Source organism: Coregonus clupeaformis, chromosome 3, assembly GCF_020615455.1.
Source record: "Coregonus clupeaformis isolate EN_2021a chromosome 3, ASM2061545v1, whole genome shotgun sequence".
NCBI lineage: Eukaryota > Metazoa > Chordata > Actinopteri > Salmoniformes > Salmonidae > Coregonus > Coregonus clupeaformis.
Genome location: NC_059194.1, coordinates 29,360,264 through 29,384,774, shown reverse-complemented (window position 1 = coordinate 29,384,774; position 24,511 = coordinate 29,360,264). Strand labels below are relative to the sequence as shown.

The window sequence follows — 24,511 nt, the reverse complement described above, 5'->3', positions numbered from 1 at the left end:
TGGAACCATAAAGAGTTCTACCTGGAACCAAAAAGGGTTCTACCTGGAACCAAAAAGGGTTCTACCTGGAACCAAAAAGGGTTCTACCTGGAACCAAAAAGGGCTCTCCTATAGGGACAGCCGTAGAACCTTTTGGAACCCTTTTTTCTAAGAGTGTAAGGTCAGATAGAGAGCTACAGTTAGTGAACAGGCCTTTACATAAACAACTACTGAGACAGTTATCCCATGACAGCTGTGAAGAGAAGAAGAGAAGAGGAAGAGAAGAGGAAGGAAGGAGAGGGGGAGGGGTTATCTGCTTTCATATACAGAAAAAAACCCTGCAGAAGTGAGAGGTAGAGCAGAAAACATATCTCAGACACCCAAAGAGAGAAAGGGAGAGAGGTGGAGAGAGAGAAAAGAAAGGCAGTCATGGCTCCTTGGATGAGGACCACAACGGAGCGATATGGCGTGGGTAAGTAACCCACACTCACCTGTGCAGTCCTCCGTGTGTGTGTATGTGTGTATGTGTGTGTGTGTGTATGTGTGTATGTGTTTGTGTGTGTCTGCTTGCAGAGGGTGATCTCCGATCGCCCTCACTTCCTCCTTGACTGGAAGTGGGCAGGTTTCAGCTAACTGACTCTAACATTCTGACTATGTCTGCACAGACATGATAGAGAGAGATGAGGTAGAGATCACTGATATACCTCCCAGAGTGCTTTAATGGCTGCATCAGAAAGTAATAATAATAATAATAATAATATGCCATTTAGCAGACGCTTTTATCCAAAGCGACTTACAGTCATGTGTGCATACATTTTTACGTATGGGTGGTCCCGGGGATCGAACCCACTACCCTGGCGTTACAAGCACCATGCTCTACCAATTGAGCTACAGAGGACCACGAAGTGACTTTGTGACATGCCTGTCAGGAATCACTTGACACACATGATAGCAGTTGCTCTGGCTCAACACTGGCATGTTTCCTAATCAGAAAGACTGATTCTATCACTGTCACTTTTCATAAACATAAACATATTGATCTTCAGAGCAGGGTTTGTATTTGTTGCAGTAGTTCTAAAATGCATTAAAACAGTGATGGGCAACTAACGGCCCCACGGGCTGCATGCCCCCCTTTTTATTTGTAGGAACTCAGTCGGGGTCTCAACATACTGTAGAATAGTAGAAAACTGCTGATGCACAATACACATTTTTTTTTTTCAACTTGTGTATTCTACTATTCTAACTCTAAAAAGTAAATTGAGACCCCGATTGAGTTCCAAAACCCCCCATATTAGTTAGTTAGTCTAAACGTGTAGTAATCATGGTCGAATTACCGACCGGGGCACCACCATTGATTTTGTTAGTCGAACATTTCTCTCCACCCTATGGCAAATTAGCTGTAAAACAGATTTTTTTTCTCTCAGCCCCATGGTAAATTGAGTAAAATTGAATGAAATTAGTTATACAATTGCAAAATCTTCTCACTACCTAGTGCTGTCACGGTAACCTTATTACCGCCACACCGGCAGTCATGAGTCATGACCGCAGTCAAATTCCCTGTGACCATTGTTCAAGGTTATCCCATCCAAAACTACGTAAATAATGGAGCTGATGGGTAGCCTACCAAATTTGCTAACGGCCCTCGCTAATGGCCTGGTACTCAGCACTCTATTGTCCCTCTAATCACTCTCTAAACACTTCATGATTGAATTTGAATAATCTGAATGAAGAGGACAAATGGTGATGGGAGTTAGAGGTCCTGTTCCGAAATGGACGCGGGAAAGCTCCGGACCCAATATGCACAAATAAACAGTTTTAACTTGTTCCGAAAGGACCTAAAGGACAACCAGACCCGTCACCTTATAGACCCGGTCCGATCCGAGTGAGGGAAGCAGCAGAAAAGCCAATTGTTTTGCTACTTTGGAGCCATGGAGAAAAGGGAGAGAGAGAGGCACAGAGCAAGCAGCTGTAGGTTATAGGGAGCGGGAAAGCCGTGCAGTGTGTGTGTGAATGTGTGTGCAAGACAGGGGGCCTTGGAGCACTGGAGCAGGCACAGAGGGAGAGACCGCAACCACTGTTAACTCCCACTAGACTAACTTCTTGTTAGTTATTTATCATCCCATCCGATTACATAGTACCTGTCTTGACTGCATCACACTAAGAGAAACTAGCTAACTACATTACTGCGCTTCTCACCGTCCTACAGTTAGCCTACACATAACAACAACTCCATTCAGATTATAGCCTAAATAGCAGCATACCTGTTGGCTTTTGGTCGTTGTAGCCTTTCTTCCACATTTCACTTTTAATTATGTCATCTTCCATTGATTAGATATACCCTAACTTGCTTGGTATACAAGCTCACTCTTAGAAAAAATAGTTCTTTGGCTGTCCCCATAGGAGAACCCTTTTTGGTTCCAGGTAGAACCCTTTTTGGTTCCAGGTAGAACTATTTTGGGTTCCATGTAGAACCCTCTGTGGAAAGGGCTCTACATGGAACTCAAAAGGGTTCTACCTGGAACCAAAAGGGGTTCTTCAAAGGGTTCTCCTATGGGGACAGCTGAAAAAACCTTTTAGGTTCTAGAAAGCACCTGTTTTTCTAAGAGCGCAGAGCAGCAATGCAATTGTATCTCTCTCGCCGCAAGGATCAGAGTGCATGCCTTTCTTGCAACTTTTTTCCAAATCATCAGTATAAAGTCATATCATGCAGCCCATATATTTTGATTTCTAAGACATTCCCAGGTTGCATGACAATTACCCGCTGACAGAATGTCATGACCGTCACAGCCCTATAGACTCCGACCCATGGCAAAATGTGTAGAATTGCAGCAAATGTGCTTTAAAACCGCAACATTTTCTCTACGTTCCACGGCTAAATGTGTAGAATTGCAGGAAATTAGTTATAAAATTGCGAAATCTTCTTTCATGTTAGATTGAAAACACAGGAAGTGTAGAAGGGAGGAAGTAACATGAGGTTTCTGGGTGTAACAAATAAAACAGCAGCACAGTGGTGTGAGTAGGTTTCCATTTCTAACATCATGTGTACACAGACCTATAAAACACCAGAACAATGGAAGACAGTGTACAAACAAGTTTGTTTTTTTGTTTATATATTTGTATTGAACATATAAAAGAAGGCACAGTTCTTGACCTAGTTGTACAAACATATATTCTATTTTCTTTTTGTAATCTGAACAAGCATGTATACCCTGAGTTTACCAAACATTAGGAACACCTTCCTAATATTGAGTTCAACAGCAGGTTGGAACTGAGTGTAAAACATGTTCGTTGTGGATGTTGTTTCAAAGCCTAACACAACAAAATGGACAGCACTTTCTTTCTAAGGTGATGATTAATTCAAAACACCCATACGTATTTTAGAGCTTATGAATACGGATAGGCTTATGAGTTCAAGCAAATACATATTACGCATGGCAGAAAAACATAATACAAAACTGATTTAAGATGTCTTTGGTACATAATTGGTGTAGCCTATACTCCTAAATTAAACAAATTTGAGTAATCGCCTTTGAGTGTGGACTGTATTATTATGCATACTGGATGGACTGGTTGCCTTATGCTACACTCCAAAATGTCTACCCACAAGTCTGGGAGAGAACGTATAGCCCTAGGTGATGCTGTTGGTTCATTGATTGTGAAGGGAGGCTTACAGTAAGCCTACAATTATAGTGAATTTGTATTTGATTTTGAATAGTTTAGTAATAGGGAATTTTCATAATTAACTGGGTGACACATTACCTTTAGCTATACAGAATATCTCACCACCATGCGTTTCCATCTCCTCCTCGCTCTCCTTTATTCCTTTCTCGAGGGAGCAGAGTGTCAACAGTTTAGTGAAATATGTTTTGTTTGCGAAAACGTCATTTGGTTTCCCAAATTAAGCACTGGGTAGCTGCAGGAACAGGGTTGGAGAGCCCATGGCTTATAGAGTTTGGGCAGAATATCACCTGTCGCGCATCTGGGCCTCGGCCCCACTACGGATTCTGGGACACACTGTATGACGCACCTCTGGAACTTTCCTCACTGTGTGTGTGTGTGTGTGTGTGTGTGTGTGTGTGTGTGTGTGTGTGTGTGTGTGTGTGTGTGTGTGTGTTTATCTGCACGTGTGGATGTGTGTTTGTATGAGAGAGAGCATATCTTTGTCAGTTACAGTAAACAGTGTGTGTGTATGTATGTGTAGCAGTGCAGACAGACAGCTGTCAGCAGGGTGCCCCTAGGAGGGCAGGAGAAGGAAGAAGAGGGGGATGAGGAGGAGGGGAGGTACTGTATAAGAGAAGAAGAGTAGCTAAATCTATACCAAACATTAGGAACACCTTCCTAATATTGAGTTGCACTCCCCCTTTTGCCCTCAGAACAGCCTCAATTCGTCAGGCATGGACTCTACAAGGTGTCGAAAGTGTTCCACAGGGATGCTGGCCAATGTTGACTTCAATGCTTCCCACAGTTGTGTCAAGTTGGCTGGATGTCCTTTGGGTGGTGGACCATTCTTTATACACACAGGGAACTGTTGAGCGTGAAAAACCCAGCAGCGTTGCAGTTCTTCACACAAACAAGTGCGCCTGGCACCTACTACCATACCCCGTTCAAAGGGACTTAAATCTTTTGTCTTGCCCATTCACCCTCTGAATGGTACACATACACATTCCATGTCTCAGTTGTCTCAAGGCTTAAAAATCCTTCCTTATCCTGTCTCATCCCCTTCATCTAAACTGATTGAAGTGGATTTAACAAGTGACATCAATAAGGGATCATAGCTTTCACCTGGATTCACCTGGTCAGCCTGTCATGGAAAGAGCAGGTGTTCATAATGTTTTGTACAGTCAGTGTATATGCTTGTTCACCAACAAGCAAAGAAAACCCAACATACAATACAAAAATAATAGTAAAACAAAATCCAACATACCCTCCCTCCCCGAACAAGAAACGTTGATTGTTTTTGTTGGTTTTAAGTGTGCAAACAAAAGCTAATGGTTAGTTTCGGTTATGTTTCTCTATTCTAGGGTCTCTCTTACTGATGTGGAATTCATTGGTCACCTCTCCGTGTCTCTTAGTGATGTGTCATTTCATTGGCCATCTCTCTGTGTCTCCTCTAGTAACGTGGAATTTCATTGGCCTTGGGGTGAAGCAGCTGTCTCTGGAGGTTGGGGACACAGTCCACATCCAGGAGACCTGCGATGGTGAGGGAGCTGACTGGGAATGTTGTGGTTTTACTGGGAATAATGTCTGGGTCTGGATGTCATTCTTTTTGCTGATTACTGCTATTAGCCAGTTTTACAGTGTGTGTAGGTGTGTGTGCTGTGACTGGATATGATATGTGTATGTGCTGTGACTGTACCCTGTGTTCCCTGGTTGCAGGCTGGTATAAAGGCTACCTGGTCAGGAACAAGGATCAACAAGTAAGACGCACCTGGACAGGATAGATGCGTTGGGTGAAAGTGCATGTTATTTTGGTGAGGAAGTGAGCTAATATTATTTCTATGTACTCTCTCCCTCACGCTTTATGTCTCTCCTTTCTCCCCACTCTCTACCTCTCTCCCCCCACATCTTCACAGGGAGCGTTCCCGGCCAGCATAGTGCAGCTGAGGAAGGCAATCATTGAAAAGCAAGGGTGAGTGGTGTGTGTCTGTGTGTTTGTATGTATGTCAGTGTGTTTGTGTGTGTGTGTGTGTGTGTGTGTCATTGCCATATGCTTACCTGTTTGTGTGTGTGTGTGTGTGTGTGTGTGTGTATGTGTGTGTCAGTAATATGTGGTATTCATTCCACAGGGACCAGGAGGTGGTGTTGTCAGCAGAGACGCCCCTAGTGAAGGAGGTGACCACCACTCTGAGGGAGTGGGGAAGCATCTGGAAACAGCTCTTCGTGGTAAACACCCCAACACTCTTTGTGTGTGTGTGGTATGTGTGTGTGTGTACGTGCACATGTACAGATGTAGGATCTTAATTTGAGCCAGTTTGCTCCAGCAGGAAATTAATCCTGCAGCAACAGGAAATGTAAATTATTCTGACATTAGTCTGACATAGTCTGACATAGTCTGACATTTTAAAGTGGAAATTACAAACTTTAGAAGCTGTTTTAAACCTTGAATACACTACAAGTTTGCATTTCCTGTTGTGCAGGAAAATTCTCAGCAACAAAAGAGTGATCAAAAAGATCCTACATCTCTACGTGTGTGTGTGTGTGCGTCTGTGTGTGTGTAGGGTGTGTGTATGGTGTATGTGTGTAACCATTTGTATCTGTGTGTAGGCCAATAAGAAGACGCATGTGGTGCAGGTCCAACGGCTGATGTGGGATCTGATGGAATGGCGTTCCCAGCTCCTGTCTGGCACGTTGCCTAGCGACGAGTTCAAGGAGCTCAAACAGAAAGTCACCTCCAAAATTGACTATGGCAACAAGTATGGACCATAAACTCTAACAGAACTACACTCTTAGAATGAGTGGTGACTTGAGGAACCATGGAGATCCTCAAGGAACCCCTGGAGTTCCTCAAGGAACCATTTCTACTCAATGGATGATATTTGCACCTTCGGTTAGTTGAGGGGTTCTTGGAGGAACCTTTAATGGTTCAATGTAGCAACGGGTTCCTCTGGAGTGGAGACATGGCGTAGTAGTGACATGGCTTTAAGATATATTTTTTGGGGGCCACCTGTTAGAGTAAATGTCATTCCTGTTAATCTGTTCTGTTGTATTGTCATCACGTTAAGGTTGAACACTGACAGTTGTGTAGCTTCAATGAGTGCGGTTACATGCAAAAATGCAATTATTGTCGATAGTCAGATTAAAATAATAGTTTGATTAAATAATTGACATGCTTTGCAAGAAGAACGATTTCCCTAACAATCCTGTTTACATGGACACATCTGAAATCAGGCTACCTGATTCGCACTCTGATAAATGCAGAAAATTGCCAATCAAAAATAAACGTTCTGTCACATATTTGATACTGAGTTCGGACATATAAAGTTTGTATGTGAAAACTACTTCTAAGAAGTTGTTCCAAACACACTTTACTCACTCTAAAGAGGGAGGCTCGCTTGGCTGGTGCTAGCACATGCGCAGATCAAATACACTGCTGGAACGCCGTCCTAATCATTTGAAAGATTGCTCAGAAAACCAGAGGTTTTAATCGGCATATGCTTTCTTCGATTTTGACCTTAGGCCGATTAACATAAGCAGAGTATGGTATTTACATGACTATTGCATAATCTGCCTACTGCCATAATCAGTTTAATATTCAATTATTAGTGTGCATGTAAACGTACTCAATGAGGGTAACAGAGGTGTATGAGTTCCTCAAGAGCCTACGCAAATCCCAAAGTTGAAATAGCTACCACTTTATTACTGCATGTAATCAATAATGTTAATATTACTAATATTATATTAGAATATGTAATATGCATAAATATTCAAGGAACATTTTAATTTGCAGTGTACAAACTTAACATGATGAACAGGAATTACATTTACAGGTGACCAAAAATAAATATCTGAAAGCCACACCTCCAATAAACCATGCCTCCAATCTGGTAGGCTGCCACCTCTACAATATATTATTAAAAAGGTTAATAACTGAACCCCTTCCATCACAATAAGGTTTGGGTTTGAACCTTTACACAGGGGTTCCTCGAAGACCCTTTTCAGAGGGGTTCCTCAAGGAACCTTTTTTAACTGGAAAGGTTCCGCCGGTGAGGCAACCCAAAAGGTTCTTCCAGGCACCTTTACTTCTAAGAGTGTACATTATCACTAAAATAGATCATTCTCATTTCGGGAAAATCCATCTCTGCATCTGTCTGAGACATAAATATTGTATTTCTCTTCCTCTATCTTCTCCTTCCCCTCCTCATTCCTCCTCCTCCTACATCCTCCACCTCCCTCCTCTTCATCCTCCTCCTCCTCCTTCTTCTTCCTCCTCCTCCTCCTCCTTCCTCCTCCCTGTCCCCTCCAGGATCTTGAAGTTGGACCTGGTGGTGCGGGATGTGAATGGGAACATGCTGGACCCAGAGAACACCAGCGTGATCAGCCTGTTCAGAGCACACCAAGATGCCACCACCAAGATCAACGAACGCATCAAAGAGGAACAGGTCAGGTTTTAACAAACCTATCACAACGATAAATCTTAGTGCTATAGGTTCTGGAATTATGGGCGCAGTAGCTGGTGGTGGCACGAAAGGGCTGGGTTTTGATGAATAATCAAGTTGTTGGTGTGTTGAGGCTTGGCACCTCACTGGCCAATCAGAACATGCTCCATGGCTAAATATATGGTTGCTTCAAGTTGGGTATTTATGGTCTTTTATGTATTGCATTGTCATCAACTCCAATTTGAATGTTAGTATATTATAGCCTAGTTCGTTAAATAGCCAGCACCATATTTGCAAAATATGATTAACATGTTTGCAGTCCGAATTGTTCTAATTGCACTGCTTCAATATGAAAATACATTGTTTAACACTATAGTATTCACACTGATATAGAGTCTAGGCCTACTGGAAATTGTAGTCTGGAAATGCCAAACGTAGTCAATAAGCATGAAGATTAAATATACTAGGCTATTGATAAGGCCTAAAAAGACTGATAATTCGAATCAAATTCTAATAAAAACGAAACAACAACTTGTTTTAAATAGGCTACAGATGTAGGATCTTAATTTGAGCCAGTTTGCGACAGCAGGAGAAAATCCTGCAGCAACTAGAAATGTAAATTATTATGTTGATTATAATTCATGGACATTTGTGTAGGGGTTGATACAGTTTTCGTAAGGAAAAGTCAAGTCTGAAATTTCAACGTGGAAATTACAAACTTCAGAAGCCTTTTTTAAACCTCAAATATGCTACAAGTTTTACATTTCCTTCTTTGCAACAGGGTGATCAAATTAAGATCCTACATCTGTATGTCTGAAAAACAGTTACAGGTACCATAATTGCTCCCCGTGTGTTTATAATACAGACAAGGCAACTTGGAATATGGACTATGGAATTTAGATTATGGAGGGTTTTACGCACATCCATACTTTTCACAGGAGCTGGATAAAAATTCAATATACAGAGAAAGGGGGAATGTCCACTCACCGTTATACTGCTCGCAAATGTAATGTTTTATAAACATCATGGAACCATTTTACAGATCATATTTGCACTTCTTCAGATTGCATTGCATTCGAGCCATGACATGTTCTCACCATAAACCCATGGACGGTTAATATTTTTTAATACGTTTGGTTTTTAATCAAATTAAACGAAAAACAGTAAATCTAAAAAAATAAAAAATAAATAAAAACTAGATCGGGTCAGAAGCATGATATCATAAATCGCTTCTCTAGTTCCACGGCACTGTGTGCACACGTAGGCCTAAATGTCTTTATGCATAACATTCACAGGTCTATACAAAACACTAGGCTCCTGTCAATTGTATCGTTGCCTATGTGAGAGGCAGATTCTAAAAAAGATCTGCCGTTGATATGGCATATAGAATGACTGAATAGTTTGAACTGGAGGAACGTGTCTTTGGTTATCGGACGAGGGGCGCTCTTCGAAAATGAGGATGAATAACCTACTTGAACAATCGAAATAAAGTATGCAGGTATGTGCATTGTGAATAAGGAAAAAGTATGAGGGCAAAAAACTTTAAAATATTTCGAATAATTCTCAGTAGACCATTTAAAACCACTTTATTCATAGGCTACTTGGCTAATGGCCATTGATAAAAAGACACACTTACTGTATGCGATGCCGCTGAACCAGCCTTGATTAAGTGGAGGGTAGGCTACGCTTGGTTTGTAATTAAATTAAACGAAATGGGGGGAAACCAATCGTTTTTTTAATGGTTCTAAATATGATATTCACCTGCACAAAATGCAAATTTCTCTTCCATGTGCACTGTGTGTCATGGCTGGATCGGCTGCGCTTCTGCTCTCAAGATACATGCCATTATCAACAGCGTTACCGTTAAGACCTGCTTTTCGTGGATCTTAAAACTTCCAAATAGCGCTGCATGAAATAGTCACTTGCGCTTTTTTTTAAGGACACACCTCAGATATTGCCACCCCTCCCACCTCAGATGTTAGACCGGTAAATTGCCGAACCTGGCGTTAGAGCTGGAAAATGCCAGTGCACCCGTTTTTACATGACAAAATTGCAAACGCTTGCGCCTCCCTTAGCGCCAGCTGAAAATAGAGCGCAGAGTAAGAGAGAAAGACTGAGACTAACAGAAAGTGGGGACAGGTTTGAAAAGGTAGAGTTACAGAGATTGGGAAGACAGTGTGGATGAAGTAAGATTGAGAGAGATGAGAAAGTAATGGTAGAGATAGAGAGAATACAAAGAAGACATTGGTCAGGCACCATATTTGATATCCAAGAGTATAGCCATTGTCCCCTTACATTTAATTCTCTCTCTCTCTCTCTCTCTCTCTCTCTCTCTCTCTCTCTCTCTCTCTCTCTCTCTCTCTCTCTCTCTCTCTCTCTCTCTCTCTCTCTACTGTATCTCTCTCTCTTCTCTAGTCCAACGATCAGATGGGCCACTCGGTAATCTCGGCCCGGATCCAGTCCTCTCCCACTCACAGCCTCTATGTCTTCGTCCGGAACTTTGTCTGTCGGATCGGAGAGGATTCTGAACTCTTCATGTCCCTATACGACCCCAACAAACAGACCATCATCAGGTCTCTATCTAAACATCCCTCTATCCATTTATCTTTTTACATCTATCTTGTGCTTCTGTCACCCTCCCTCCCTCTGTCTCTATTTCTTTCTCTCTCTCTCTCCCCCCTCTCTTTCTCCTCTTACCCCCCCTTCCATATTTTTTATTCCTGTACTGTACTGTACTGTACTGAAGCGTAGTCAATTAACGATAAACATAGAATGCTGCACATAGAAGGCAGAGTTTGACTGACACCTGTCAGTGCTCTAACACCAGTGATGATGATAGATACCTGCCTCTCTCATTCTCACTACTTTTCTCTTCCTCTCCTCCTCTTATATCCATGTCACCCTGTTCTCAATATGGTTGCAGTCTAATGTACTGTATATAGTATTTCATTATGAACATAGTAATGCAGAACATAGTGGGGCAGAGCTTGACTAACAGCTGATGGGGATAGCTGTCTATCACTGTGAAACAGACAGATCTATGCTCCTCTCCTTCCTTTTTCATCCAGACCAGAGTATTACAGCTAGGATGTGACATTCTCCATCATGCCCACAGTGTCTAAAGGCCTCCTTCTGTCAAACTGTGACAGGGATATTTTTGGAAGGTGTTGGCTTTGGATGGCTTGGCAACATTTCCCCAATGTACACTTAGAGCAGATTGATAGGAAGTCACTTTCAATCTTTGCTGGACAAGAATAGTTATATTTAGGAGAAAAGTTTTTTTTTGAAGAGCTGAAAGCAATGGATTACCACATTTTTTAGTTAATGTCAAATTATTATTTTTTTACACGTGCATTCAATGCATTTAGATTCTTATTGAGGGTTTATTAAGTGTTTATAAGACATGTTCTGTTAACCCTTTCCATGCCCTCCCTCTCCAGTGAGAACTACCTGATCCGCTGGGGCAGTAAAGGCTTTCCTAAAGAGATTGAAATGCTGAACAACCTGAAGGTTGTCTTTACAGTAAGTCATCACTAGAGAGCACTGTTTGATGCAGAAATGATTCCGTATCCCAAGTTATTGAGGTAGCTACCATCATATCATTTAGGTCAGTGGTTCTCTACTGGTTTTGCCTTGGGACCCCCATGTTATTTAGATTTCTCCTCCCTCCATCCCTCCAGGACCTGGGTAATAAGGATTTGAACAGAGAGAAGATCTACCTGATCTGTCAGATAGTGAGAGTGGGTTGCATGGAACTGAAAGAGACTAACACCAAGAAGTGTACCCAAGGCCTCCGCAGGCCCTTTGGAGTGGCAGGTAGGTACTAGTTTATGGCATAGGGTAGTGGGCAGTGTTAACAAGATTTTGAATTGGGATCCACTGACACTGGTCACGGCTTGACATACATTGATATTATTTACTAGGTGGATCACAGAAAATGTAAAAGAGGCCATTCTTCTCTTCTTCTCTGCAGTGATGGACATCAGTGACATCATCAAAGGAAAGATAGAGTGTGACGAGGAGAAGCAGTATTTTATCCCCTTCGTTCCGTGAGTCCTGCCTCCTTCTCCCTGTCCTCCTCTCTCCCTCCATCCCTATCTAGTTTAGTCATTGTAATGTAGTTGAAAAGTGTATATTTTTTTATTATTCTTGTAATTTCTTTAGGGGGTATGTAGTTGAAATGTTTGTGTGTGTGTGTTTACAGGGTTGTGGGGGAGAATGACTTCCTCCACTCCCTGCTGAACAAGGTGACAGCATCACGAGGAGACAGTGGAGGACAAGGTACCACACACCTCACAGAGTAGCCCAAATGAGCACTTCATGGCTGATGTCTCTACTCAATCAATCAATGACATTTTATTTATAAAGCCCTTTTTACATCAGCAGATGTCACAAAGTGCTATACAGAAACCCAGCCTAAAACCCCAAACAGCAAGCAATGCAGATGTAGAAGCACGGTGGCTAGGAAAAACTCCCTAAAAAAGCAGAAACCTAGGAAGAGGAACCAGGCTCTGAGGGGTGGCCAGTCCCCTTCTGGCTGTGCCGGGTGGAGATTATAACAGTACATGGCCATTAAGGCCAGATTTTCCTCCAAGATGTTCAAACGTTCATAGATGACCAGCAGGGTCAAATAATAATCAGTGGTTGTGGAGGTAGCAACAGGTCAGCACCTCAGAAGTAAATGTCACTTGGCTTTTCATAGCCAGGCATTTAGAGGTTGAAATAGCAGGTACGGTAGAGAGAGAAAGTTGAAAACAGCAGGTCTGGGACAAGGTAGCACATCTGGTGAACAGGTCAGAGTTCCATAGCCGCAGGCAGAAGAGTGGAAACTGGAGCAGCAGCACGACTAGGTGGACTGGGGACAGCAAGGAGTCATCAGGCCAGGTAGTGTGATGCGTGATTTGAAGGAGTCAGGCGCAGGATGGTAAATCACAGAATACAGAGTTTATGCCGTAATACAGCGTTACGCAGAATAGCGTCAACCAGTCCAATGCGCAAAACAGGCGCACTGGAACAAAACAGGCACACTGGGAAAATATACCCCGGCAATACAAAATGCACTGAGCTCAACCGAGCTACTACTCCTCACAATAAACAATCACCCACAAGGACAAGGGGGGCAGAGGGAACACTTATACACGTACTAATGAGGGGATATGAACCAGGTGTGTGTAATAGATAAGACAAAACAAATGGAATGATGAGATATGGAGAAGGAGTGGAGGCAGCTTCGGAGGAAGTTGTGACAGGTAGTCCTGAGGCATGGTCCTGGGGCTCAGGTCCTCCAGGATGGGAGGGAGAGAGGGAGAGAGAGAGAATTAGAGGGAGCATACTTAAATTCACACATGACATCAGATAAGACAGGAGAATAACACCAGATATAACAGACTGACCCTAGCCCCCGGCATATAGACTATTGTAGCATAGATACTGGAGGCTGAGACAGGGGTGTGTCGGGGGATACTGTGGCCCCGTCCCACGATACCCCCAGACAGGGCCAAGCAGGCAGGATATAACCCCACCCACTTTGCCAAAGCACAGACCCCACACCACCAGAGGGATATCAACAGACCACCAACCTACTACCCTGAGACAAGGCTGAGTATAGCCCACGAAGATCTCCTCCAATGCACGAGCCTGAGGGAGCGACAAACCGGACAGGAAGATCACGTCAGTGACTCAACCCACTCAAGTAATGCACCCCTCCTAGGGACGGCATGGAAAGCACCAGTAATTCAGTGACTCAGCCCCCGTAATAGGGTAGAGGCAGAGAATCCCAATTGACATACAGGAACCGGCCAGGCAGAGACAGCAAGGGTGGTTTGTTGCTCCAGTGCCTTTCCGTTCACCTTCGCACCCCTGGGCCAGACTACACTCAATCATAGAACCTACTGAAGAGATGAGTCTTCAGTAAAGACTTAAAGGTTGAGACCGAGTCTGCGTCTCTCACATAGATAGGCAGACCATTCCATAAAAATGGAGCTCTATAGGAGAAAGCCCAGCCTCCAGCTGTTTGCTTAGAAATTCTAGGGACAATAAGGGGGCATGCGTCTTGTACATGTAGGTATGTACGGCAGGACCAAATCGGAGAGATAGGTAGGCGCAAGCCCATGTAATGCTTTGTAGGTTAGCAGTAAAACCTTGAAATCAGCCCTAGCCTTAACAGGAAGCCAGTGTAGAGAGGCTAGCACTGGAGTAATATGATCAAATGTTTCTAGCAGCCGTGTTGTAACTGAAGTTTATTTAGTGCTTTATCCGGGTAGCCGGAGAGTAGAGCATTGCAGTAGTCTAATCTAGAAGTAACAAAAGCATGGATTAGCTTTTCTGCATCATTTCTGGACAAGAAGTTTCTGATTTTTGCAATGTTACGAAGATGGAAAAAGCTGTCCTTGAAATATTCTTGATATGTTCGTCAAAAGAGAGATCAGGGTCCAGAGTAACGCTGAGGTCCTTCACAGTTTTTTTTTAGACAACTGTACAACCATCAAATTAATTGTCAGATCCAACAGCAGATCTCTTTGTTTCTTCGGACCTAGAACTAGCATCTCTGTTTTGTCCGAGTTTAAAAGTAAAACATTTCCATTCACTTCCTTATGTCTGAAACACATGCTTCCAGGGTAGGCAATTTTGGGGCTTCACCATGTTTCATCGAAATGTAGAGTTGTGTGTCGTCCGCATAGCAATGAAAGTTAACATTGTGTTTCCGAATGACATCACCAAGAGCTAAAATATATAGTGAAAACAATAGTGGTCCTAAAACGGAACCTTGAGGAACACCAAAACGTACAATTGATTTGTCAGAGGACAAACCATCCACAGAGACAAACTGATATCTTTCCGACAGATAAGATCTAAACCAGGCAAGAACTTGTCCGTGTAGACCAATTAAGGTTTCCAATCTCTCCAAAAGAATGTGGTGATCGATGGTGTCAAAAGCAGCACTAACGTCTAGGAGCATGAGGACAGATGCAGAGCCTTGGTCTGACGCCATTAAAACGTCATTTGCTATGATGGGGTCTAAAACTAGACTCAAGCGTTTCGTATACATTTTTTATCTTCAGGAAGGCAGTGAGTTGCTGCACAACAGCTTTTTTGTAAAATGGGAATGGGAGATTCGATATAGGCTGATAGTTTGTTACATTTTCTGGGTCAAGGTTTGGCTTTTTCAAGAGAGGCTTTATTACTGCCACTTTTAGTGAGTTTGGTACACATCCAGTGGATAGGGAGCCATTTATTATGTTCAACATAGGAGGGCCAAGCACAGGAAGTAGCTCTTTCAGTAGTTTAATTGGAATAGGGTCCAGTATGCAGCTTGAAGGTTTAGAGGCCATGACTATTGTCATGAATGTGTCAAGAGATATAGGATTAAAAAACATGAGTGTCTCCATTGATCCTTGGTCCTGGCAGTTTTGTGCAGACTCAGGACAGCTGAGCTTTGGAGAAATACGCAGATTCAAAGAGGAGTCCGTAATTTGCTTTCTAATGATCATGATCTTTTCGTCAAAGAAGTTAATGAATTCATCACTGCTGAAGTAAAAGGCATCCTCTCTTGGGGAATGCTGCTTTTTAGTTAGCATTGCGAAGTGTAAAATATAAATTTTGGATTGTTCTTATTCTCCTCAATTAGGTTGGAACAATAGGATTGAACAGCGTGGAATGAACATTTCCAAATCGTTGTAGCGGTGGCTGAAATTAACAAACAACAGATGAAGATGTGGCATCCCTTGCAATCACTTCCTCTGTGTGTGCTACTTGCTTTTCTTGTGAGCCACGGCCAAGGAACCAGGCAGGGCCAGGATCTCAAATGTGGAGCATGTAGGGCCATGGTGGATGAGATGGAGTGGGCAATATCCCAGGTGGATCCTAACAAAATGATCCAGACCGGGTCCTTTAGAATCAACCCAGATGGTAGCCAGTCTATTAGAGAGGTTCCTCTCGCCCGCTCGGAGGGTAACCTCCTGGAGCTAATGGAGGAGATATGTGAGAAGATGAAGGATTACGGGGAACGCTTGGACCCCATCACCAGCAGGGAGACCTATGAGAGGGTCACGTCTCGGAACGGCAAACCCATGGACCTCTCAGAGGCTAAACTGGATTCCAGAGTCACATCCAGCCTGAAATTTGCTTGTGAGACCATCATTGAACAACATGAAGACGAGGTCATCGAATTCTTTGCCCATGAAACGGACAACGTGAAAGACAAACTCTGCAGCAAGAGAACAGACCTTTGCGACCATGCTCTGCAAATCCCTCATGATGAGCTATGATTCCATCCTGCAGTTCACGCAGCTCAGCTTTACACACAGCTACCTTCCACCACGTTAGTGTGTGGGGAGGTGGAAATGTAGAACTCAACACACTAGCTCGATCTGCCCTATCAATCACAAGTCATAGATGCAAGGTATAACTTATTGGGCGACTACTGTTAAGAAAACTCATGACATCAACTATATTCTCACACATTTGTGCTTTTGTGCCTCAATTTATATTGTCCTTATGCAGGTGTGTATGATGTGGGTAGAGCACTCTTGTAATGTGTATATTACTACAATGAATTCAAATCAAATGTATTGGTCGCATACACAGTCCTCTGTAGCTCAGCTGGTAGAGCACGGCACTTGTAACGCCAAGGTATTGGGTTCGATCCCCGGGACCACCCATACACAAAAAAATATATGTATGCACGCATGACTGTAAGTCGCTTTGGATAAAAGCGTCTGCTAAATGGCATATTATTATTATTATTATTAAGCAGCAGTGAGGGCTCTTCGATATTCCTCTGTACTTTCTTTCCAAGCTAGTAGGAAGACTTCCAGTTTGGTGGAGCGCCATTTCCGTTCCAATTTTCTGGAGGCTTACTTCAGGGCTCTGGTATTTTCTGTATACAAGGGAGCTAATTTCTTGTGACATGTTTTTTGTTTTTAGGGGTGCGACTGCATCTAGGGTATTACGCAAGGTCAAATGTAGATCCTCAGTTAGGTCGTTTACTGATTTTTGTACTCCGACGTCCTTGAGTAGGTGGAGGGAGTCTGGAAGGGCCTCTAGGAATCTTTGGGTTGTCCGGGAATTTATAGCACGGCTTTTGATGGTCCTTGGTTGGGGTCTGAGCAGATTATTTGTTGCAATTGCAAACGTAATAAAATGGTGGTCCGATAGTCCAGGGTTATGAGGAAAAACATTTAGATCCACAATATTTATTCCACGGGACAAAACTAGATCTAGGGTATGACTGTGGCAATGAGTAGGTCCGGAGACATGTTTGACAAAACCCACTGAGTCGATGATGGCTCCGAAAGCCTTTTGGAGTGGGTCTGTGGACTTTTCCATGTGAATATTAAAGTCACCAAAAATTATAATATTATCTGCCATGACTACAAGGTCCGATAGGAATTCAGGGAACTCAGTGAGGAACTCTGTATACGGCCCAGGAGGCCTGTAAACAGTAGCTATAAAAAGTGATTGAGTAGGCTGCATAGATTTCATGACTAGAAGCTCAAAAGTCGAAAACACAGTAATTTTTTGGGGGGTAAATTGACATTTGCTATCGTAAATGTTAGCAGCACCTCCACCTTTGTGGGATGCACGGGGGATATGGTCACTAGTGTAACCAGGAGGAGAGGCCTCATTTAACACAGTAAATTCATCAGGCTTAAGCCATGTTTCAGTCAGGCCAATCACATCAAGATTATGATCAGTGATTAGTTCATTGACCATAACTGCCTTGGAAGTGAGGGATCTAACATTAAGTAGCCCTATTTTGAGATGTGAGACATCACAATCTCTTTCAATAATGACAGGAATGGAGGAGGTCTTTATTCCAGTGAGATTGCTAAGGCAAACACCACCATGTTTAGTTTTGCTCAACCTTAATCGAGGCACAGACACAGTCTCAATGGGGATAGCTGAGCTGACTACACTGACTGTGCTAGTGGCAGACTCCACTAAGCTGGCAGGCTGGCTAAAAGCCTGTTGCCTGGCCTGCACCCTGTCTCATTGTGGAGCTAGAGGAGTTAGAGCCCTGTCTATGTTTGTAGATAGGATGAGAGCACCCTCCAGCTAGGATGGAGTCCATCACTCCTCAGCAGGCCAGGCTTGGTCCTGTTTGTGGGTGAGTCCCAAAAAGAGGGCCAATTATCTACAAATTCTATATTTTGGGAGGGGCAGAAAACAGCTTTCTACCAGCGATTGAGTTGTGAGAATGCTGTAGAGCTCATCACTCGCCCTAACTGGGAGGGGGCCAGAGACAATTACTTGATGCCGACACATCTTTCTAGCTAATTTACACGCTGACGCTATGTTGCTCTTGGTGACCTCTGACTGTTTCAGCCTAACATCATTGGTGCCGACGTGGATAGCAATATACAGTGGGGAGAACAAGTATTTGATACACTGCCGATTTTGTAGGTTTTGATGAGTGGAGAACAGGAGGGCTTCTTAAAGAAAAACTAACAGGTCTGTGAGAGACGGAATTCTTACTGGTTGGTAGGTGATCAAATACTTATGTCATGCAATAAAATTAAATAAAATTACTTTAAAATCATACAATGTGATTTTCTGGATTTTTGTTTTAGATTCCGTCTCTTACAGTTGAAGTGTACCTATGATAAAAATGACAGACCTCTACATGCTTTGTAAGTAGGAAAACCTGCAAAATCGGCAGTGTATCAAATACTTGTTCTCCCCACTGTACCTATGCTCTTTACAATCTCCAGTTTTTGCCTTAGCCAGCACCATCTTCAGATTAGCCTTTACGTCGGTAGCCCTGCCCCCTGGTAATCAGTGTATGATCGCTGGATGATTATTTTTATTTTATCTAATATTGTGGGTAATGGAGTCGACAATGACTAGGGTTTTCAATTTGTCAGAGCTAATGGTGGGAGGCTTCGGTGGCTCAGACCCCGTAACAGGTGGAGGAGAGACCTGAGAAGGCTTGGCCTCTGACTCTGACTCGTTGCATAATGGGGAGAACAGGTTGAAGGTTTATGTCGGCTGAATGAGCGACACCGGTTGAGCATGCCGACAGCATTTCTTTCCAGAAGCCTTGAGAAAATTGTCCGGCGATGGGATTTATACTACTATCTGTACTTACTGGTGGCACAGATGCTGTTTTATCCTTTCCTACACTTACATTGCCCTTGCCTAACGATTGTGTCTGAAGCTGTGCTTGCAGCACGACTATCCTCACCATAAGGCGATAGTTCTCCTGTATATTATGAGTACAGCGACTGCAATTAGATGGCATAGTGTTTAATGTTACTACTTAGCTTCGGCTGGTGGAGGTCCTGTAGAACCATGTCCAGATAAAGCGTCCGGGGTGAAAAAGTATAAAAATAAAAATAACTAAGACGTTGGTAAAATGTGTTAAATGAAGATAGATTAAACGCTTTAAAAAAAGTAAAAACCATCAAGTTTGGCAGGTAGCCAAGCACAAACAGTGTAGCACGGAGACAAGTGACACGCTCAAAACGGACTGTTGTTATTACAGTACTATTACTGAATGAACTCTTCATACTATTCCAACGACTGTATTGTCAATGCTTGCCCCCCCTCCCCCTCCTTCCTCCAGGTCTGTGGGTGACGATGAAGGCCCTGGTGGGTGACATCGTCCAGATCCGTAAGGAGTACCCGCACCTGGTGGACCGCAGCACGGTAGTTGCCCGTAAACTGGGCTTCCCAGAGATCATCATGCCGGGGGACATCCGGAACGACATCTACCTGACGCTGTGGACCGGGGACTTTGACAAGTACAACAAGACCAGCCAGAAGAACATGGAGGTCATCATGATGGTGTGCGACGAGGAGGGCAAGGCCGTGCCGGTGAGTTGGGGAGGGTGTGGGTGTGTCACACCAATATAAAAACTCTGTCACACAAACAGAACATCTCCTCACACTAACAGTATTACACCCATGGCCATCTGGAAGTAGCCAAGCAGGGATACTGCTTCAGCACTGTATCATACTTTGTATTTCATATGTCATATACTGTTTAGAGTTGTTTGGTTGGATGTATCTAGGCGGATGGGAATTTGTTGAATTGATTGTCGTCTCTCTCTTTTTGTCATCTCTCTCTTTCTGTCTGTCCTGTAGAACTCTATCTGTCTGGGAGCTGGGGATCGGCCGCTGAACGAATACAGATCTGTCATCTACTACCAGGTCAAACAACCACGATGGATGGAGACATTCAAGGTCAGTGTGGGTGTTTGATTATCTAGTTGTTGTATGCGTGTGCATGTTGATCAACTATTGCCCTCTGTGTGTAATACTACGAACAGTCTGTTTAATATGTGGTGTAATACTGTAGGGCCCTGGCTTTGTGCATTCATATGACATAGCAAGATTTCATCCTGTATTTTAAGCCTTATCCAGAAATGGGAATTACACCAAAAATGAAAGCTATTGTCTGATGATGGTGCTGGACCATCTGACATAAAAAGAAAACTGGAAAGTTTGAGGAAAAAGTTTTAAATAAAGGTTAAAATCCAGTCATGTCACATGATTGCCCAAAACACAGGGCTCTTACAGAAGATGTAATGTTGTCCTCCGTCCTGCAGGTGGCCATCCCTCTGGAGGAGATGCATAGGAGCCACCTGCGCTTCATGTTCAGACACCGCTCCTCTCAGGAGTGTGAGTACACCCAACTCTGGCCTCCCATATCCTCACATTGCATTCTTACTTTCTTTACAACTGAGCTGAATGGACTGGAGTGGTAAAAGCAATGTGACAGGGAGCAAAGTCATTGCGTTCATCTACTAAATTAATTATCTTCGGTCTGTCTCCCCATCGTCTCTCTTTCTGTAGCTAAGGATAAGAGTGAGAAGAACTTTTCCATGGCGTTCGTTCGTCTGATGAAGCCGGATGGAACAGTGCTGCAGGATGGACTTCATGACCTGGTGGTCTTCAAGGTCAGAACTGAATCAACTCTGATTTACATAACTACAGAACTACTGAAATAACTCATATTCATATGGAGAAATGAACCAGTACAGATTCACAGTCAAATAGCCAAAGGAACTAAACTATTATAGATTCACAGCTGAAACTGGAGAACTGAATCACGTCAGAGTCATAGCAAAATCACGAAGGATACTGAATTATTATAAATTCACAACTGGCTGAATAGGCTAATTTAAATCATTGCAGATTCACTGCCAAATGAACTGGAATTATTGATCCCCCACCTCTTTCTCTCTCTCAGGGGGACAGTAAGAGGATGGAGGATGTGAACTCATACCTGTCCCAGCCCTCTACGGTTCAAAAGGGGGGGACACTGAGCCGCAGCAGTGTAGGAGGCCTGTCTGTCAGCTCCAGAGACAGCTTCACCATCTCAACCCTTGTCTGCTCCACCAAACTCACCCAGAACGGTGTGTGTGTATGTGGGGGGAGGGGTGGGGTGGGGTCTCAGAACAGACTGAGTATGTTCTAGATTAGAATAATGTGAGAGGGATGTCATAGTTTTGTCCTACACACACACACACGCACAAACACACACACACACACACACACACACACACACACACACACACACACACACACACACACACACACACACACACACGCAAACACACACACACACAGTCAGGGTCTTGCAATACAGGTGCTGTGTAACAGCTGTTGGTGAGGAAGACAGTCCATCATTGTAATGATAACTGTGCTGCAGTATTAATCACCAGTCCAGATACAACACACACAAGTGCTAATTAAAAATGTTAAAACACAAACACACACACACACACACACACACACACACACACACAGTCTTGTACAACTAACCTTCTGGGGACACACAATTCAGTCCCATTCAAAATCCTATTTTCCCTAACCCCTAACCCTAACTCTAAACCTAACCCTAACCCTAACCTTAACCTACTTGGTCTCCACAAGTATAGTTAAACACGTCCACACACACGTCCACACACACACACACACACACACACACACACACACACACACACACACACACACACACACACACACACACACACACACACACACACACACACACACACACACACACACACACACACACACACACACACACACACACACACACAAACACAAACACAAACACAAATACAAACACACACACACACAACGTCATGCTGGGGGAAAATGTTATGCATGGAGGCCATTCAGATGTTCTCCTAGAAAGCAGTTTGAATTAAAAACAACACATTTGATTAACAAACCAGCTGTAAAATATTGTCAAACCAGCATTTGCCAAGTCTTTGTTTTTGCTAACCATACCTTATAAATGTCACGAATTGTTACAACTAGCCCAAACTAGCGAAATCGCTAATATCGCTAGCTAGTACAACTTTGGCAGCTAGCTATATTAGCAACATCACATACTTTATTTTCTTTGAAAGACACTAGAGATCTGTAAATTACTTAGCGAATGCAAAGTCCCTGAGCCAAGCGGTTGCTTCTGCTGAGTTTGTGGATAGGACAGACTTAAAGAATTGGGTGCATGGTTTGCTCCACCCCACAGGCACTTAGGGGGCTTACTTTTTATGCCCCATCAGTGGAGGTTGGCGAGGCATGGGCTGTGGCCAGTCCTGAACCTATTGAGGGGGGACCACTCCTTCCTGGGGAGGTTGAAACCAGGAGGCTGTTGTGTGGGGGTAGTGATGAGGTGCTTATTTGTCAGGTCCAGTGACTCCCATTCTTGTGTCCATTTGTGTTGAAGTCGTCAGTGGGTGGGTCTTTCCAAATTGGCTTTCTTGAGGGGAGGCGTATCTTTGGTGGGTTGAGGATGTCCTCGTGGAGCAGTAGGTATGTGGCGTTGTAGACTTTTTCAATCATGTTGTGGGTAGTTTCGAGTCTCCGGATATGTGGAAGGGGGATGTTTGCCAGGACAGGGAGCCAGGGAAGCAGGGTGGATCGTAGTGTGCCAGTGATGATGCGCATGGTGGCGTTAAGCTGTGTGTCGACTCTGTTTGTGTGTGACGACCTTGACCAAACAGATGCACAGTACTCTGCTGCAGAGAATGAGATTGCTAGGGCTGAGGTACGAAGGGTTGTGGTTGCGGCGCCCCATGTTCAGCCAGCTAGTTTGGAGATCAAATACAATTTTATTTGTCACATGAATCATAAAAAACAGGTGTAGACTAACAGTGAAATGTTTACTTACCAACAATGCAGAGAGAAAAATATAAATATTCTAGAAAAAATTATAACTCAAGGAATAAATACACAATGAACAACAATAACATGGGGTACCAGTACCGAGTCGATGTGCAGGGGTACGAGGTAATTAAGGTATATATATATATATATATACTGTAGGTAGGGGTAAAGTGACTAGGCAACAGGATAGATAATAAACAGTAGCAGCATCGTATGTATATGATTAGTCAAAAGAGTTTGTGCAAAAATGGTCAATGCAATGTCTAACAGCTATTTGGTGAATCAATGTCTCGCCAGATCACATCATTTATAATGAGGATTCTACATAACATAACCGAATATAACAGCATAGTATAAAGTTACTGTTAGACCAAAAACACCACCTAATTTCTTATGAGATTTTAGGATGATCAGCTGAATGGCCCCAAAAAAATCTAATGCGGCAAGAAGTCAATAGCGTGGTGCCACTAGGCAAAATATGTGGTTTGATTGAAACAAAATACAGGTATGGCTACCCCATAGTTGGTTCAAATTATCTGCTCGAATTCGCTCACGAAACCATAGATAGGCCAACACTGTAGGCCAGGGATCATCAACTAGATTCTGCCGCTGGGCGAATTCTTTGTGAGCGGATGGTCGGGGGGCTGGAACATAATTACAAATAATTTGTAGACTGCAAATTGACCGCAAGAAGCCCAAACATATATAATATTTGACTAAAACATTATAATTTCAAACCTTGCTTACATTTGTATATTATCATGTGTTTTTTTATAAAAAATAAAAAATAAATTGAAAACTTGTGGAGCGAAATTAAACCAAAATCATCCCGCGGGCCGCCAGTTGGGGAACCCTGCTGTAGGCCTACATAATTCAGGAAGATCTAAATGCATATTCCCATGAAACTGAGATCAAATTATTGGCATGCAGTTTGGACATTTCAGCTCTAAAACGAAAAGTAGGCTATTATTATTCACGATTGACAGATAGCGTATTTTGAAATTAGGTATGCCCAATTTAGTGTTTGAGGGTTTTAAAAATCGAAACATTAATTGAGACAATATGTGTGGGCGTAGGCAGACATTGCATTTGAAGGATGCATTTTATGCATATTCTAAAATGACAATAGGCTACATCTGTCAGTACAAACTTTGATTGAGAAATGATGACATCATTGAATTTTTTTGGCAGCTCTGAAAAACAGCACTACACCACTGCAGCTAACTGAAGTTTCTGTGCTTAGGTTCTTGGGCTTCAAGCCCCCAGAACAATGAATGATTGATTAAATGATTGTTGCGGGTGTGCTGGCT

The 24,511-nt window shown here is 43.1% G+C and overlaps 2 protein-coding genes across 2 annotated transcripts in view; both read left to right on the top strand.

Annotated features, from left to right (window-relative positions):
• Window positions 1-345: 345 nt before the first annotated feature.
• LOC121544127 (dedicator of cytokinesis protein 2-like) overlaps window positions 346-24,511 on the top strand; it is a 180,323-nt gene continuing 156,157 nt past the window's right edge. Inside the window, exons 1-17 of the mRNA XM_041854116.2 lie at window positions 346-451; window positions 5,094-5,177; window positions 5,356-5,396; window positions 5,553-5,608; window positions 5,766-5,862; window positions 6,244-6,392; window positions 7,943-8,078; window positions 10,491-10,648; window positions 11,516-11,597; window positions 11,756-11,891; window positions 12,049-12,124; window positions 12,280-12,356; window positions 19,642-19,892; window positions 20,163-20,261; window positions 20,627-20,699; window positions 20,874-20,977; window positions 21,271-21,436. Of these exons, the coding sequence (XP_041710050.2) occupies window positions 409-451; window positions 5,094-5,177; window positions 5,356-5,396; window positions 5,553-5,608; window positions 5,766-5,862; window positions 6,244-6,392; window positions 7,943-8,078; window positions 10,491-10,648; window positions 11,516-11,597; window positions 11,756-11,891; window positions 12,049-12,124; window positions 12,280-12,356; window positions 19,642-19,892; window positions 20,163-20,261; window positions 20,627-20,699; window positions 20,874-20,977; window positions 21,271-21,436 (1,828 nt within the window). The 5' untranslated portion in view covers window positions 346-408. The remainder of the gene's footprint in view (window positions 452-5,093; window positions 5,178-5,355; window positions 5,397-5,552; window positions 5,609-5,765; window positions 5,863-6,243; window positions 6,393-7,942; window positions 8,079-10,490; window positions 10,649-11,515; window positions 11,598-11,755; window positions 11,892-12,048; window positions 12,125-12,279; window positions 12,357-19,641; window positions 19,893-20,162; window positions 20,262-20,626; window positions 20,700-20,873; window positions 20,978-21,270; window positions 21,437-24,511) is intronic.
• LOC121544111 (protein canopy homolog 2-like) lies at window positions 15,717-16,643 on the top strand. Its single transcript, XM_041854115.2, has one exon. It carries the CDS (start codon window positions 15,782-15,784, stop codon window positions 16,340-16,342), a length of 561 nt encoding a protein of 186 aa, XP_041710049.1. The 5' UTR covers window positions 15,717-15,781; the 3' UTR covers window positions 16,343-16,643.